The sequence below is a fragment of the Schistocerca americana genome, chromosome 10 (assembly GCF_021461395.2).
Source record: "Schistocerca americana isolate TAMUIC-IGC-003095 chromosome 10, iqSchAmer2.1, whole genome shotgun sequence".
NCBI lineage: Eukaryota > Metazoa > Arthropoda > Insecta > Orthoptera > Acrididae > Schistocerca > Schistocerca americana.
Genome location: NC_060128.1, coordinates 165064403 through 165083097, shown reverse-complemented (window position 1 = coordinate 165083097; position 18695 = coordinate 165064403). Strand labels below are relative to the sequence as shown.

The 18695-nt window shown below is 39.8% G+C and overlaps 1 protein-coding gene across 1 annotated transcript in view; it reads left to right on the top strand.

Annotated features, from left to right (window-relative positions):
* Positions 1–18695, top strand: part of LOC124552329 (ectopic P granules protein 5 homolog) — a 358669-nt gene that overhangs the window by 266954 nt on the left and 73020 nt on the right. Inside the window, exons 32-33 of the mRNA XM_047126600.1 lie at positions 2328–2488; positions 17575–17754. Of these exons, the coding sequence (XP_046982556.1) occupies positions 2328–2488; positions 17575–17754 (341 nt within the window). The remainder of the gene's footprint in view (positions 1–2327; positions 2489–17574; positions 17755–18695) is intronic.

The following is an 18695-nucleotide window of genomic DNA, read 5'->3' as shown; positions in this document are numbered from 1 at the left end:
TGGCATCTATGGTCACCATCTGTCAGTTCAAGTTTTTCAACATATCTGTGAGACTCCTGTTAGTTAAACAAGGTTGTGACTACACATGCCATCTATAAATCCTCCCAATTCATGTTTGTGGTACAGCAACATTAGTGATATACTGTCACTAAGAAAAACAGGTTGCAAATGACAACAGAAGCTTTACTTACACGTATTGCCTTTTTGAGGCATCTTCAGAATATCTACATGGGAAAAAATGAATAGAAACAGTTTAGAGGTATGGGCCTGTCTAGCAACAGAAGGTGACAAAAAATAAATAAATCAATTAATTAAGACTGTGTGTATGTTAGTGAAAGTGTTGCCTGCGCATGATTTTGTGCGCGAACTGACCTCTCGATTATGTTCCACAAGTGATTGATGGGATATCTGTTGGATGATCTGGGTGGCCAAATCATTCATTTGAATTGTCTAGAATGTTCTTCAAACTAATCATGAACAATTATGGCCTGTTGACATGGGGCATTGTCATCCATGAAAATTCCATCATTGTTTGGGAACATGAAGTCCATGAATGGGCGTAGATGGTCTCCAAGTAGCCGAACATAACCATTTCCAGTTAATGATAAGTTCTTTTGGACCAGAAGATCCAGCTCTTTCTATGTAAACACAACCCATGTCATTATGGGACCACCACCAGCTCCCATAGTGCCGTGCTTACAACTTTGTCCATGGCTTTGTGGGGTCTGTGTCACACTCAAACTCTACTATCAGCTCTTACCAGCTGGAATCATGACGCATTTAACCAGACCACGGGCTGCCATAGCTCATTAAAGACAAATTTTGCCACACTGTCCTAATGGCTACATTCGTTATATGTCCTACATTGATTGCTGTGATCATTTCATGCAGTGTTGTGTCTCTGTTAACACTGACAACTCTACACAAATGCCTCTGCTCCAAGTTCTTACGTAAAGGCTGTTGACCTCTGTTTTGTCTGTGGTGGGAGATAATGCCTGAAATTTGGTATTCACAGCACACTCTTGACACTGTAGATCTCAGAATATTTAAGTCCATAATGATTTCCAAAATGGAATGTCCCAAGCATCTAGCTCCAACTACCATTCTGCATTCAAAGTCTGTTAAGTCTGGTTGTGCAGCCATATTTTCATGTGGATCACCTGAGTACAAATTACAACCCTGCCAAAGCACTGCCCTCTTATACAATGTGTATGTGATACCATCACCACCTGTATATGTTCACATTGCAGTCCAATGACTTTTGTCACTTCAGTGTACTTTTACCATTTATTTTCAATCTGTGTTTCATTTCATTGGCTTTACTTACCATTACATCTTTCACTTTATTCATATTTATTGTGCTTGCACACACTGAACTTTCATCTGCTGCATCGGCAGCTTTCTGTCCGCCAGTTTTACATATCGTGCACATATGTTGTTATGTATTCACAACTACTACACCCTTATCATCAAAAGAAAATCTTGAGTAAAAATTATTGTCTCCAGATAACTGAATAATAAAATAAACGAAAAGAATCTGTATTGCAATATTTATGTTTTGAGAGTATAAGTGTGGCCCTATGTCAGCATTACTGCATGCTTTCCCAAAGGTAAGAATTGTCAGCCTTTGTACAGTTCCACAATGAATTAGCTTTTCATTGCCAGATTTGGCCCACATTTAAAAAAAAATAATTTTACATTTTTTACTTTTCCATTCTGGGTGCATACAAAAATTTTGGCTATTAGTGACCCGCATTCCCAAACTCCATTCATTCTGTTCTTTTTTTTTTTTTTTTTTTTTTTTTTTTTTTTTTTTTTTTAAATATAGTACTTAAAAAATTTTAAGCATCTTCTTCTGCTAGGTAGGGCTATACCCCTAATCAGTTTCTATTTATTTTTTTCCCAGGCTGTAATTCTGAAGATACCTCAGAAAGGCAAAACTCGCAAATAAACCTTCTGCCATTATTTGCAACTTAGACTGTTTTTCTTGCTGCAGATATGTGCCATCCTTCGTTCAGTACATTCAGTGCCTCCTGTTAGTCCAGTCCAGTACAGGTACCACACACTTGAGCAATATTCTAAGGTGGGACGCACAGGTGAGCAGGAAGCAGTCTCCTTTGTAGACTGGATGCATTTTTTCTTAAGTCTGACACCCTTACACAAGACTGATGTTATGTCGTCATATGGGAGTGAATACTGGTATAGTTATTTTTCAAGTGCCATGACCAATTTCTAGCCCAAACCTTTCTCAATCTTAACTCGTGCTTCATCTAAAGCAGCTTTGCTAGTGAGGAGAGATTAAACACCAATTTCCCATTCTGTTTCAGGCTGCAGCAACATGCTGAGTTTTGTGTGGCAGTTCTACGTGAACAACTTTGCCCATGCGGCAGTGAAGGACTACATCCTGAATGTCCTGCACGGAGGTCTGCTCACATTGTCCTGGGACCGCTTCTGGCCAGGACTCAATGACCTGGAGCTGATGCTCAAGGTGAGTTCCACTCCACACTCTGTGACTGAGATTCCACCAGCGTGCTGTTATTAGTCCTGTGTGCATTCCCCTTTGAACAACACTGGCAGCTTTAACAAGTGCCACTTCTCAACTAATAATTGAGGACCATCTTTTAAGTTTGAAAAAAATTTGTTTGATACAAAGCATTTTGACAATATTATGAAAAGGATAGTTGCTACCTACCATATAGCAGAGATGTTGGGTTGCAGACAGGGACAACAGACTGTCAAACAAAGCTTTCGGCCAAACATGTCTTCATGCGAATAGATAACATACATGTACACACACTTGTGCAAACATAACTTGCAAAGACCTGGTTGGCCGGAAGCTTTGTTTGACAATCTTTCGTTGTGCCTATCTCAGCATCTCAGCTACGTGATAAGTAACAACTATTCTTTTCATAATACTGTCATTATCCCCATTCTGGTTTTTCCATCGTTTGTACAAAACATTTTATTATTTCTAAAAATATTTATACACTTCCTCGTGTGTTCGAACCAATTTTGGAAACATTGTTTTGGTATTATGCAGCACCTTTTTCGAGGTGATGAGAATCATGGTCTACACATTTTTTTTTCACATAGGGGAATGTAAAGAAGTCTTTAGACGATAAATTGTGTAAATTCAGGCAGTGAGATTTTACCAGAATGAGATTTTCACTCTGCAGCGGAGTGTGCGCTGATATGAAACTTCCTGGCAGATGGTAGAGCACTTGCCCGCGAGAGGCATAGGTCGCGAGTTCGAGTCTCGGTCGGGCGCACAGTTTTAATCTGCCAGGAAGTTTCAGTGAGATTTTAGTTTAATGGAACTGGAATCCATTGGGTACCAGTGGTGCAAAGTGACCATTGAACATTCAGATGTAAAGGAGGACAACAGTCAACTGCAGAAATCCATAATCTGTTGCAGATATCGATTTTGGCTATAACATAGTCATCATTGGGGCATTACCAGAAGTCATGTTTCCACAGATATGTCAGTGATAATTGATGCTAGTATTTATGTGGCTAGTTGTTGCCATGTAAATACTAACATCAGTTGCCACAAATTTATGCTCTGACATGTCTGTGCCTATATAACTTTTGTGGTAATGCACTGATGATGAATAATGTTGTAGCCAAAATCTGTGTCTTAAGGTAATTAAAGATTTCTGCGACTAACTGCTGTTCTTCTTTACATTTATTCATGTAATGTTTTTCAGATATTATATACATTATGCACAATTATATATGTTATATATATTATATAAAGTTGAATCACCTCCCAAACATCTGATGTTACTGTTAATATTGTCTGCAAGTATGCAGTTTGAATATTTTGTTGGTGTAGAACTTTTATTTCATGAAAAGTTTATTTCAAATCTGTCAGAGTTGCATGCATATATTTGACGACTAGTTCTGAACTGACTGGCTCATTCTCAAGTCTGACCTATTCAGTCTGCACTGAAAGTGCCTGATCTTAATGACAACCATTTAATACTGACAATATGTGCACCGCACAGTGACAGTGGATTAATATCACAATACAGATAAATATCACAATTTACGTATGATCACTATACAAGACAGAATCAGTCAGTTTGATTAGGTAATAATATACATATGCTCACTATACAAATCAGAATCAAACAATGTGTTTCTGACTTGTACAGTGAGCATATGTATGCTGCGACATTTATCCAATATCACCGTATGTTACATGTATTGTCAATATTAGATGGTTGTCCTTAAGAGCAGACACATTCAGCGTACCCTCAGTAGACCAGGCTTGAGAATGAACCAGTTGATTCAAAACTAGTCACCACAATACATGTACTGCAAGTGTGACAGATTTGCAGTGAAGTCTTCTTTGTCTGCAAGGTCATTAATATGCAAGATGAACAGCAAGAGTCTCAACACACTTCCCTGCAGCATGCCTGTAATTACTTCTACTTCTATTCATTACTCTCCAGCTGAGATGATATGGAGCATCCTGCCTACCAAAATCCCCTGTCGAGTCACAAACTTTGGTCGATATTGTGTACCATCATGCTTTCCATAATAGGCACATGTATAGTAATGGGTCAAATGCTTTTTGAGAGTCAATCCTGGGTTCGATTCCTAGCCAGGCCAGAGATTTTCTTCACTCAGGGACTGGGCATTTGTGTTCTAATAATTTCATCTCATTTTCAAATGACGTGCAAGTCACCGAAGTCGCATCATAATAGAAAGATTCACACCAGGTGTCCATTCGATCATTTCCATTTTCACTGCCTCACTGCATGGCTTTCCGGATGTCATACGAGGAAAGTGAGAGTTGGTTTTCCTATGGGCGATGTTTTCAGTATCCTAGCTGGTTGGCATGAAGGACGTAATTCTGAGTTAATTCCCTGTCTTTTGGCCTTTGTATGAAAGACCACACATTCAGGGATATAATACACTCCTGCTATGCATATAGGCAGATCCTCTTTCACACTGCCCAGGAATAACTGTATTTATGACTGTATTTTTGGTAGTGAACCATAATGCCTCTCTGTGCCATGGTCGCACTGAGGAAGGAGACACTTTGCTCAGTAATAATGATAAATCAGTCTGCTGTCAAAATGTCCATTTCTGTCATGATCTGGCTTCTCTCTCTCTCTCTCTCTCTCTCTCTCTCTCTCTCTCTCTCTCTCTCTCTCTCTCCCACCTCTTCCCCCCACCCACCCATGTTTGTGTCGGGGGGAGGGGGGGGGGATGAGGGTGGCGACATGCACACGCTGTAATGCAACTGTGATGGTTTTTAGGTGTGGCATCATAGTTGCATTTCCTATGTGCAGTTTGTAAGCCTTTGATGTTACATATTAGCAGATTTATTTAGTAAATTTCTCTCAGTTACCTTTCTTGATGCTTGCTGAGATGGCCCTGCTAGTCAGTTTCACTCAATCGTGTTTTACAGTAGCTTTCACTGGACTTCGTCTGCTTGTGCTTGGATGGATGCTGAGAGAGGGTGTTAATTGTCTTACAAGCTGCCTGAATGATGTAAACGAGTGAACTTTAAAACTTCTATATTCACACCTTCTCTTACAAAAGCAGTCTTGCATACCAAGTGGGCTGACAGATATTAAAATTTTTTTTTTTTTTTTTTTTTTTTTTTTTGTAATTGACGTTGCTTGGAAAATATCAAGACAAGAAGTATATCAACACTAGCCAGTTTGACATTCAGTTGCTATGGAATCCATCGTATCCACAATCTTTCTTTCTTTCTCCTTTGTCTTGTAAACACCTTCCAAGAATGCAAAGATACATGCAGCCATGCATAGCAGGCGGAAATGCGGACACACTATTCTGCCCTGTAGATATGATGGGTTAAAGATGTTCTCCCATCTGCACATATTGTAATAATATCTCCCACAGTGTAGTGTCCTGACATGTAATTACTACTAAATGTCACAGACATCCTGAGTTGTCACGGAAGCCTGGAAGTGGTACATATCATTTCATAAAAATGTCAGGCCCCATTTCAGTAGCTCCCTCCCTCCCCTTCCTCTGTTTTATGTGCTGTATGAGAAAGTCCAGAAATTAAAAATACTGAAATGTTTAAAAATCAAAAAGGCAAAATATTTATGAAACCTTCACAAATTCACAGATATACATCTCTTTGGCCCATTCACAGATACACATCTCTTTGGCCCATTGTTTGAAGGCACACTCTATCTCATTGTCAGTAGAAAACTTTTTTCGCTCACAAACAACTTCAGAGAGGTGAAAAAAGGAATATCTGAAGATTCCAGATTATGGCTGTGAGCTGGGTGGTCAGTGGCATCCCAATCAAATGATTCCAAGACTTGGTGTGTAGGATTGCCTGCTTGAAGACATGTATTGACCTGCAACAAGCACACTCCCATTGTTAATAGCCCCCTTCCTTTGCAGTTTATTTTAGGATTTTGCATTACCATGCAGAATTAATTGTTTCTCCCAGATGCAAAAATTTAGTGAGGAGAATGCCTTTATGGTCTTGGAAGACTGAGGCCATGAGTATTTGGGCCGAAATAATCGTTTTAGAATTTTTCTGCCTATTGTGAGAAGGGATTGATTGCCTTTTAATCACAGGGGTGTAGTGGCCCACACACATTTTTTTGCCAGTCACAGTAGAGTCACAAAATTGTTTACCGTCCATTTTGAGCACTCACAAAACTCCAATGAACATGGGATTCTGTTTACTTTGTGTGCTATGTTGGTAAACCCCCCCGCCAATGTTGTCTCACAATGTTCCAGAACCAACTGTTTCATTAATGAGTCCACGCAGAAGATATCTTGAGATTTCTGGAAGCATTACATCATCTCATCCAAAGTCTATCTATAGTCATCACAAATTGTTTCTCCTATGTTGTTCACCATGTCAACAGTGTCAGCTGAGGGACATCCATTCATTTGTTCATCATGAATGTTTGTTCTGGTGGCTTGCAACTCTAGACACCACTTGTACACATTAGTGTGAGTCATCAGAGCATCATCATAAACAGTTTTGATTTTGTTAAATATCTGGATCAGCATAATTCCTCTTTCAAGAAGCAACTGTATTATGCTCCTCACCTTGCAGCTGGCAGGACTTGGATTGGAGACATTCATTTCAACACCTGACGGAGACAAACAAGTGTTTGTTTTGCTGCCAACACCTTGTCCTTGAATGCAGTGCTGCCTGTTTTGCTGAAAACAAATTTCTTTGAGAATTAGAGGTTCAGTACTCATTCTTTCTGGACATTTCTCGTATGCCAGACAAAATATATTCTAACAATTTGATCATTAACACAGTTAACACTGCTATCTCTGCTTCTCGACTGTGTAGGTGAACTGGTGATTTTCTAGAAACTTTAAGAAATAATTACACAATAGTGAAGCAGCTTAGAGGCACACATCTAGCATCATTTTAAACCTTATGCTTTATAGATTAGGATATAAGTTTGCATCAGTACTAATCTATTAGTGTTCCCAAAAACATGAGAGAACTGCCACCCTGACTAAAGTTTTGCTTTTGCTCCCAAAGATTTCAGGTAGTGATAAAAACAAAATAATAACCTCTCAAGTGCACATGCATTTAATATTTTATGACAAAAAATGATTACATGTAATTTTGCTTCCAAATAGTAGCCTTAAAAAACACTGTGGTATACAAAGTCCAACATTACAGTCTTTGTACCATCATATGCTTTCTTTCCGTATCTGCTTGCTGGCCTCTTACTTTCCTTTGTTAAAGTAAACTTTACAGTAGCACATGATGTTTACTTTGTTGACAGTGTGTAGTCCATTTCCTGGAAAACAACCAAAATTTCTATCTATGCTAATCATTGATGTTGGTTCCACAACTGAGTGTCTGCTCCTGTAGCTACTAAGTTCATGATTTGCTTGGTGACATACTTGCAGAAAGTAGAACGGTTCACAGTAGGCATTAAGAAAACGGGTAACAACAGTAAAGATGGTTGCACAGTCTACAGAAGTCTTCTTCATGATATAATCAGTTCTGCAAGTTAGTGTCCAGCGTTGCTACATGTTCAGTAAAGGCACACTGGTAAATGGACTGCTGCTGCATCTAGTGAACAAAATATGTACTACTACTACTACTACTACTACTACTACTGCCATCCTACAGCCGGCAGTCATATAGCTTGCGGGAAAGTGCTTTCCAGAGGATGGGAAAGGTGTGCCAGTACGGGATACAGGCACTGTCCACACAGCTGATAAATGCGCACATGTATGGCAGTCGGGCACATGCTGAAAAAAAGGAAAGAACTCTGTCTTCAGGCCACAAGTGGCCCATCGGGACCATCCGGCCGCCCTGTCATCCTCAGGTGAGGATGTGGATGGGAGGGGCATGTGGTCAGCGCACCGCTCTCCTGGTCGTTATGATGGCTTTCTTTGACCAGAGCCGCTACTATTCGGTCGAGTAGCTCCTCAATTGGCATCACAAGGCTAAGTGCACCCCGAAAAACTGCAACAGTGCATGGCGGCTGGATGGTCACCCATCCAAGTGCCGGCCACACCTGACACCGCTTAACTTCGGTGATCTCACAGGAACCGGTGTATCCACTGTGGCAATGCCATTGCTGGGCACGTGCTGAACATGTTAATATTAAGACTGAGCACTTTTTAGCAACTTACACAGTTATTATAGTGCATAGTTTCCAGAGTAGCACATTAATTTTTATTATAATGTGGAATACTTATCTCGGCTAGGAGATGAATTTTAGTCCTGGGACCTTTGTGCATATACGCGGACACAAATTATGATGTTTCTGCTTCATTAATATGTTGATTATGTTGATCTTTATTAAGAAAATAAAACAAGGTTAGCCAAATGCTAAGTGAACCTTTGAAGCCAAAATTTGAGAAATGACATAGCTAATTACTGAGTCTTAACCAAATCACAATTACTGATTATTACTGAACTAAGAATGAACTGCGACATGCGCTCATAGCAGCCATAATATTTGTAATCTTTTAACAATCACTTCATATGATTCTGTGTTTTCTAGTTGCCAATTAACTATTTTACATAAACAATTTCTCATGCGTGGCAGTTGAGTCTACTGTGTTTGATAAAGTCAGTACTTACAAATTATTTTACATAGGACAGTTGTTTCAGTATATATTTTTGGTTTATTTTGTAAAAATTATCATCTGTTCATTTCTCACTTATTTAAGTATTTATTTTAATGTGTGTTAGTTACCATTATGTACATAACAGTCATGAGCCACGTACAATAATTCCAACTTTGCTTTATATTGAAATACGGTTTTATATAACAACAACAGTCTTCACTTGACGTAAAACAATGAAGTACTCGTCATCCACATAGCAGTATTATAAACTATAAATTTTTCATGAACTGACATTTTAAGTCAGGTCCAAATAGAGTACTTAAAATTATTAATCAAAATGATAATTGTCTATACAAAATCTTAAGTTATTGTTGAACTCTGAAATGGCTAGTTGTTGTTGTTGTTGTAGACTTCAGTCTGAAGACTGGTTTGATGTAGCACTCCATGGTACTCTGCCCTGAACAAGTCTCTTCAGCTTCATCATTTCAATAACCATGACATCATTACTTACTGTACTTTTAATGCTCGTGAAGTTTTTAATAAGGATATTAGTACATCATATTTGTACTCTTCAGTGCCTTTTGTTCTGAGGACACATGGACATTAGAAGGTGGATCAAGATGAGGTTGTTTATGTGTGGTGTAAAGGATCTAGTGTTTGTGAAGGTGTGAAACGTGTTGGTGATTTGACTGTATATTATCATGAATAAGGAATCCTGATCCCCGCCCCCAAAAAGTGATTCTTGGTGTTGTAGCTCTCAGATGCACCCTGGGATGCTCCTAGTCAAATTTGCCACAAATTTCTTTTCTCCCCAATTCTTTTCAGTACCTCATCATTAGTTACATAAACTACCAATCTGATGTGAAAGTATTCTTCTGTAGCACCACATTTCAAAAGCTTGTATTCCCTTCTTGTCTATACTGTTTACTGTCATTGTATCATTTCTACATGTCTGCACTCTGTATAAATACTTTTGGAAGAGCTGTCCTAACAATTAAAGCTTAATTTGATGTTAACGAAGTTCTCTTCTTAAGAAAAGCTTTTCTAGTCATTGTCAGACCACATTCTGTATCCCCTCTACTTTGGACATTATTGGTTATTTTGCAGCTCAAATGGCAAAAATGATCTACTACTTTAAATGTCTTTTTTCCTACTCTAATTCCTTCAGCATCACCTGATCGAATTCAGGTACATTCCATATGTTGATGTTCATTTATATCCAGCTTTCAAGGTGCTATCCATTCCGTTCAGCTGCTCTTCCAAATCACTTGCCGTCTCTGACAGAATGACAATGTCGTTGGCAAACCTCAAAGTTTTTATTTCTTCTCCTTGAACTTTAATCCTTCCTCCAAATATTTTGTTGGCTTTCTTTACTGCTTGCTCAATTACAGCTTGAGTAACATTGGGGATAGGCTGCAACGCTGTCTCACTCCCTTCTCTTGACTTCCAACTGCCGTCTGATTTCTGTACAGGTTGCAAATAGCCTTTTGCTCCCTGTATTTTACCTCTGCTACCCTCAGAATTTCAAAGAGTGTGTTGCAGTCAACATTGTCAAAAGCTTTCTCTATGTCTACAAATGCTAGGAAGATAGGTTTCCTTAAGCCATTTTCCAAGAGAAGTCTTTGGGTCAGTACGCCTCGGGTATTCCTACATTTTTTCAGAATCCAAACTGATCTTCTCCGAGGTTGGCTTCTACCAGTTTTTCTGTTCCTTTGGAAATACCCTCAAACTTCAAGAGAAGAATGACGAGTTACAGGTACGAGACAAATGAGTGTATTGGATTCTTCACTAATCAGCTCTACACACACACAAACACACACACACACACACACACACACACACACACAGAACAAATGCAGCTGGACAAAATAATGGTAGGTTTGTGAAAACAGATGGAAACAGTTGTGATCGAACTAATACTCATGAAGCACAGGCATGGCGGTGGTGCACATAAACAACATAAGCATCTGGCTCTAAAGAAACTTACTGATTGTTTAAGTGTATAGAACTCAATTTTTTTTATAGCTAGTCAAAATGCATGTGAAAATAATGTATAATACGTGTTTCTTTGGCATTTAACTCATATCATTTTACTTTTTTAAGAATTTCTGTGTTATCTGGATTTTCGAAGATGCAAAAGATCTACAGTCCCACCTACTCTGAATGCACAAGGGTCCACTGTATTTCGCTACCAGTTTTGGTCATTAAGTGATCATCCTCAGGCATAGAAACCGTCATGCTTATGGGTAAATGAACATGATGTTGGAAACTAACCATTCTGTATGAAGTTAGTTACTATGATTATAGTAGTAGTTGTCAGAACCTGCAATAGACTGGAAAAACATACTTTGGAAATTATGATATGTTAGTACAATTTCAGCCTCCCTTCTGATGAAAATTGGTACTTTCAAATACGGGGACACATTTATTTACTTATTTTTGTTATGAAGAAGAAATTAATTACATCCGTGACATAATCTCAATTCTTACAAGATGTGTGGTGTTGAGGAGTTGTAAAAAGGAAATCAGGTTATGTAAATATAAAATGTTTTTATTTCCATAGCTAGTAGTTCATACCATTTTAAATTCATTCAGTGTTGAAAATTGTGTCCTCAGGATTGCGGCTGTTAGCAGCAATACGCATACCCATATCTTCACTTCTTCAATAATCTGCTCCCTTAGCTCTAGTAGGGTGTGAGGGTGATGTTTGAACATCTTTTTCTTTCAGATATCCTCAAAGAAAGAAATCACAAATGCTCAAATCTGGTGACTGCGTAGGTCACCCCACATCACTCCTCAGAGGACCAGGCATCCCTCAAAACATTAAATGAATTTCAGGCTGTGTGAGCTGTAGCCCCATCGTGTTGGAACTAAAAGTCCCCCAATCTCTCGTCAGCAATAATCTCAGCTGCAAAAAATTCTGAAACATTGAAACATAATGCCTGGAATTCACAGTCACGGTCATGCTTTCCTGTTCAAAGAAGTATGGATCTGTCAAGCCAGATTGCGATAAGCCACACCACGTCATTAGTTTAGGGAAATGTAGCAGTCTTTTGTGAATAATTTGGGGGTTATTTCCAGTCTAATAATGAAAATTTTGTTTATTCACAATCGCACTGAAGGGAAAATGTGACTCATCACTACTGGACAAAGCTGCTCTCTGGAGAGATCTGTATAAGAATCTGTTCACACAGATTTCAGTGGTTGGCGTTGCCTCGATAATGAAGATAAAAGTGAGAGTAGTTGTATATGAACGCGGAAGTAAAATCAACAATTGACATCGGCAGAAGATGTTCTAAACAGTGAAACAGCCTTGATAATGAAGATAAAAATGAGAGTAGTTGTATATGAACGCGGAAGTAAAATCAGCAATTGACGTCGGCAATTGTTAAACTGTGATTTTGAAGGGATGGTAATTTGAATCGAAATGTAGAATCCTCACCAAACTGTAGTCTGAAATTGCCAATGCAACAGCGTGCCTTTGAGCATAATGCCTTGGTGATTGCTCTACTGCTGTTTTCACCAGCTGCGCTTTTTTGGTGTTCTGAATTACCTGTTTTGGCCGTTAGTATCTTTTTGTAGTCTGCTACCAGTTTCCTTCAACTGATGAGCCCAGGACCAAATTGTGTTTGCATTAAGAGTGGAATTCTTGCACAGAATGTTGAACCTTCGCTGAGAAGCCCTTTGCGTTGCAATCACAGATCAGATGTCTTCAAAATACACATGCACGACCAAGCCCCGATGTGCTCCAATCCAAACCGTGTTGGCTACTGAAATAGGATCACCAACAGAACAAAGGGAGGCCACATGCAACTCCCTCCACCCACCACTGCCTGAGCGGTTATCCTTCGATACTGCGCATTTGATTCTGACGCTCACTGTATTTAATTACAAATGTTACTACTGAGGCTAGGAGAGACTGCAAGAGATGTGGAAGATCAGTTGAATGGAATGTAAAGTGTTCTGACAAGAGGCTGCAAAATGAGTACAAAATAATGTAAAGCAATGGTAATTGGGTGCTGTAACAGTAAGTCAGGCAGTGCTGAGGAAATTAGATTAGGAAATGTGACTCTAGAACTAATGTATGAGTTTGCTAGTTGGCCAGCAAAATACCTGATGATGACTGAAACAGAGAGGGCATAGAGAGCAGCCTTGCAATAGCAAGAAAAGCATTTCAAACAGAGAAATGTGTAAACATATAAAACTAATTTAACTGATAGAAAACCTTTTCTGTAAGGTTGGAATGTAACCTTATACGAAAGTGAAAGATGGGTTATAAACAGCATGCACAAAAGAACACACAAGTGCATTTTGAAGGACATATCCCGAGGCATTATGAAATCCCAAATTTGGTAATGGAAAGAAGTGTGGTGAGGTAAAAATTGTTCCATTGTTTTAACTTCTTTCACTGCAGGGTGCCTGAGTCTAAACTAAAAAAGGTATCCCTCTGACGCTAGTAACAACAGGGATTTTGGATGCAGGGATGGCTGAGAATTCTCACCAGCGTCTAAGTTCTGCTCTAAATTGAAGACAGCTCTCACTAACTTAATGTTCGCTATGATGCCTATGGAGCTACTGTTCACTACGATGCCCCTGGAGCAAATACTTTCTTACTGTCCTCTACAAAACATATCCAGTTGTGCCAGCATCAGAATCTCGTCGGCCAGTTGCAATAGACCGTGTGAGTTCCAACCAGTAATAATTTAATAAACATGCTAACAAAGCCCCTATTCTTACAGAGTCTTCTGTGGTTTACCAGTGAAGTACATTACTTCCTTGGAGTGGAGAGGAAGGCAGAAAGTCTCCCCTCACTGTGTAACAGACTTCTAGTGACGGCCAATGAGAAGGTGTGCACTTACACATGCATGGGAACTCTCCCCTGCTACCAAAATAATTGCTATTAGCCAGTGAGGGATCTCATTAATAAATTTTGAGCAAAAATTCCATCTGGCATCCTGTGGGGCAGAGAGCTGGGTCCCATGCTAGCAGCATTGTTTTTCTCCTGTTCTTCAGATCTTATCTTTGCTAAAAGGCGCCGCTGTGACAGTGTTGTTGACCCACCCCCCCACCCTCCTCCCCTGTTCTACATCTACATCTATGTCTACATCCATACTCCGTAAGTCACCTGAGGGTGTGTGGCGGAGGGTACCTTGAGTACCTCTATCGGTTCTCCCTTATATTCCAGTCTCCTATTGTTTGTGGAAAGAAAGATTGTCAGTCTGCATTTGTGTGAGCTCTAATCTCTCTGATTTTATCCTCGTGGTCTCTTCGTGAGATATACGTAGGAGGGAGCAATATACTGCTTGACTCCTCGGTGAAGGTATGTTCTCGAAACTTCATCAAAAGCCCGTACCGAGCTACTTAGCATCTCTCTTGCAGAGTCTTCCACTGGAGTTTATCTATTATCTCTGTAATGTTTTCGCGGTTACTAAATGATCCTGTAATGAAGCGCGCCGCTCTTCGTTGGATCTTCTCTATCTCTTCTATTGACCCTATCTGGTATGACTCTCACACCAGTGAGCAGAATTCAAGCAGTGGGTGAACCAGTGTACTGTAACCTACTCCCTTTGTTTTTGGACTGCATTTCCTTATTAGAATTCTTCCAATGAATCTCAGTCTGGCATCTGATTAATCGATGTTTAATTTTATGTGGTCAATCCATTTTAAATCACTCCTAATGCCTACTCCCACATAATTTATGGAATTAACTGCTTCCAGTTGCTGACCTGCTGTATTGTAGCTAAATGATAAAGTATCTTTCTTTCTATGTATTCACAGCACACTACACTTGTCTACATTGAGATTCAATTGCCATTCCCTGCACCATGCATCAATTCATTGCAGATCCTCCTGCACTTCAGTATAATTTTCCATTGTTACAACCTCTCGATATACTACAGCATCATCCACAAAAAACCTCAGTGAACTTCTGATGCTATCCACAAGGTCATTTATGTATATTGTGAATAGCAACAGTCCTACGACACTCCCCTGTGGCACAACTGAAATCACTCTTACTTCGGAAGACTTCTCTCCATAGAGAATGACATTCTGTGTCCTGTTATCTACGAACTCTTCAGTCCAGTCACACAATTCCTGCCCCTATACATTTTTTGTAAGATCAGTCAACATATCTTACCCTCTCTTGTTGTGGGTGTAGGCCTTGTCTAGTAAATCTCCATCTCCAATTGTTGTAACAGGCACTGCACTCATGCGTGTGATTTAATTTTAGTCAGCATTAGCCTTCTCTACTCAGTGTTCACACTGCTCACAGCACTGTTAATCCAGGGCTAGTTGTGGCCCTGTAGGACTTCCACAAAACTCACACTTGCTACACCTATTCCATTTTCCATGCTATTCCCTGTTCCACCTACCACGATCACCTGATATTCTCTGTCAAAATCTTTACACAACACCTCTGTCCTCTCTGTCACCAGGCTAAGCCTAATACTTGTGATCTGGTACATTGTCCCTAATTTGTCCTTTACCATCTTGCTTATACCCCTGCTGTGGCTACTATCTAGCATGAAGACTCTTCTCTTCTTAATCTCTTTTGTTACTGGTCCACATTTAATTTCTTGCTAGACATCTTCTGCACCCTACTGTGAGCTACACCTGGATGAGATTGTTCCATTCCTACTTCAGGTAACAAAACTTATTAGATATGAAAAGCTCAAATGTACTTGAAGAAGTTGAAGAACTGTTCCCCTTTCATCCTTCACCCAATTCCATTATCTTTTTCCACTTTCAACACATCTAGCTCAAAGTTTGTGTAATCTAATTCAGGCTGATGGCCACAAGTCTCTGCATGCTGTTCAGTGGTTCTTTTGTCTTTTTAGCAGAGCCTACAGTTCCACAGGAGAGCCTCATCGAGTTCCCCAGTCAGTTCCCCACTGCAATCACTCCAGTGGAATTCCAATCCACTCACTACCTTCACATACCACTCCCTTTCAGACTTACATACAGCAATATACACACTTATCTCACATTGCAATGGACTTAACACTTAAAATTAGAACTAAATCACTTAACACACTTTAAACTTAATGAATTTTGGTTATTTAGAGCCACAAAATGTAGGGCAACAGTTTAGTGCTTCAGATGTAAGGTATAATCTGAGGACGTAGTTATTTCCATTTAAAATGAGACCTCAGCACTCACTTAACTCAAGTTTGTCAGTTAACTAATTCACAATCAAATACAGCTTCAATCCCCATTTATCATTAGTATTATTTGATATTTCACAATGCAAAACACAGCGTACTTCATGTGATGTGATTTTAAGTGATAATTTAAATACAAAAATCGTCAATTACTCCGGTGAAGGACATACGGGGTGGTCATAATTAAACTTTCGCTACTTGAGCCAGTGTAGACGAAAAATATTTAGTATATGGATATCTAACATTATAGGAAATGTGTTCACAGTATGCAGGATTTGCGTTGTTAGTAGTGTTAGTGTCATGGCTTTCCATTAGGTGTTGGTATTGTGTACAGTTGAAACACAAGTGTCATTGTGCATTACAGTGGCAGACAATCAACATGGGTTTGGATGAGGTGAGCAGGGCTTTACTCATAAAGCTCTTATACCAAAACAGCAGCAATAGTGCTGCAACTCTGAGTGACTATCGACACATTAAAGGAATACTGCGAGGTCCTCTTTCTGCACTGGGCTTGGAGATGATGATTTGGGACTTGCTCCTCAGAGAGGCCAGTGACCAATTGCTGCACAAACTGTTGAAGAAGTTACTGTTGGCATGGCTGAGAATTCTGGACACAATGTATGATCATCAGGCTGTGCACCAGATGTGTTATGACAGCTGAACATTCCGTAATCCACCGTTCGAAAAATGCTACAAACAATTGTGAGGTGGTATCTCTGGTGTGGCTCCAGGCTGTCGTGGACACAAATGGTCACCATATTGAGCAACATTAGTAACCTGGAGCGTAAACATACTAAGCAGTTAAGAAATGTTACCCTCCTGCCTGGAAATTAACATGTGCTTTTCTGTGGTTTATTCGTTATTACTCTCCTGCATATCCTTGTAAATGGTTCCACAAAGTCTCATTGTCCTATGATTATTCATTTTTCATGGGGGTGCTCTCACGTAGTGAAAGTGTAATTATGGCCACCCTGTATAAAGGAAGGTGTTTAAATATGGGAAGTACTTCTAGCGACAAAGCTGCAGCTACGGGTAGGCACCAGTGCTGCCAACTCAGTGATTAATTTCAGTGGGTTTTGATGTGACCTACACAATTTTCCTTAAATGTTTCATTGCAGCAGAGCACTGCTTGTCAAAGTTTCATTGTTATTATTTTTCTAGATGACCGTTGATTACAGCATCCTTTTGTTTGTCAGTGCATTTGTCCTGCTGATGGTGAGATGTTGGTACTATTCTGTGCACTGCCCTCATGTGAAGTGTAGTGGGAAGAAACCGCACTTTGCAGTGGTTTATAGTTTATTGATGTAGCTGCAGATGTAGACTACATTTGTGTTTCTTGTGCCCTCAGGTGGTGGACCAGTACCTGCCAGACTGCCACCAGTTCCTGGGCGGCATGTTCGTCGAGGTGGCCTGGTGGTCCTGGGTGGGACACGTGCTGTCCACTTTCCCGCCAGCCCTCACAGCAAGAGCCCATGCGTGCCTCCTCCACCTGCTTGTCAAGCTCTCCTGTGAGCCATCTGTCAGACAGGTAGGTGACATTATGAAAAGTAACATCTTTAGTATCCATAGTTTAACATTTTTATGTGAACTGTGAAATTCCTCTGTACCTGCACCATTTCCATGGCCAACATCATGGTCACCACCTGCATCATCAGCAACTTATTTCATCAAAATAGTGAAACAATGTTACTTGGTGGTATGTATATTTCCTGAGGGGCCCTGAAAGGCACAAGAGATGTTTCACGACAACTAAAACTGTATTTCACAACAAACAGAAACTACAGCTGGTGCAATGTTTCCCAGAGAAATACAGTTGGCGGTACTCTCTACAGCCTGTAAAAGGATTAACCCTTTAGTGAGTGCATCTTCTTGCTTACACCACCACAGTATTATAGCTAATTTGGCTGCACGGACTACCCTAGTCCCTTGCCCCCCACCCCCCAAAACACAAACTTCATCTTCATCTTCAACTTATTTTCCCCTTCTTAGTTCATCACTATTGCTGAGGCCCTCCTGTATTGGGATAGCACTTCAGCATTGAACGTAATGGGGAAATCTTGCCTGTGCCTCACTCAGATGGAGGTGATTTATAGATCTGATATAATTAAATTTTCCTTGAGACATTTGAGTCTCAGCTTTATCTACAATAATGATGGAAGCTGAAGAAATGAATTAAAATTTGTGCAGTGGCCAGGACTTGAACACAGATCTCCTTGCTTACTAGGCAAGTATGCTAACCATTACACTACCATAGCATTATAGCTAACATAGCTGCACAATAGCCATAGTCCAATGTCTTCCCTAACACAAACTTCACATCTTCAGCTTATTTTCCTCTTCTTAGGTTGTCACTATTGCCGAGGCTCTCCGGTATTGGAATAGCATTGGACATCGAATGCTGGGGTGCTATTCCAATACTGGAGAGCCTCAACAATAGTGACAGCCAAACACTTAATCAGAAAAGGAAAC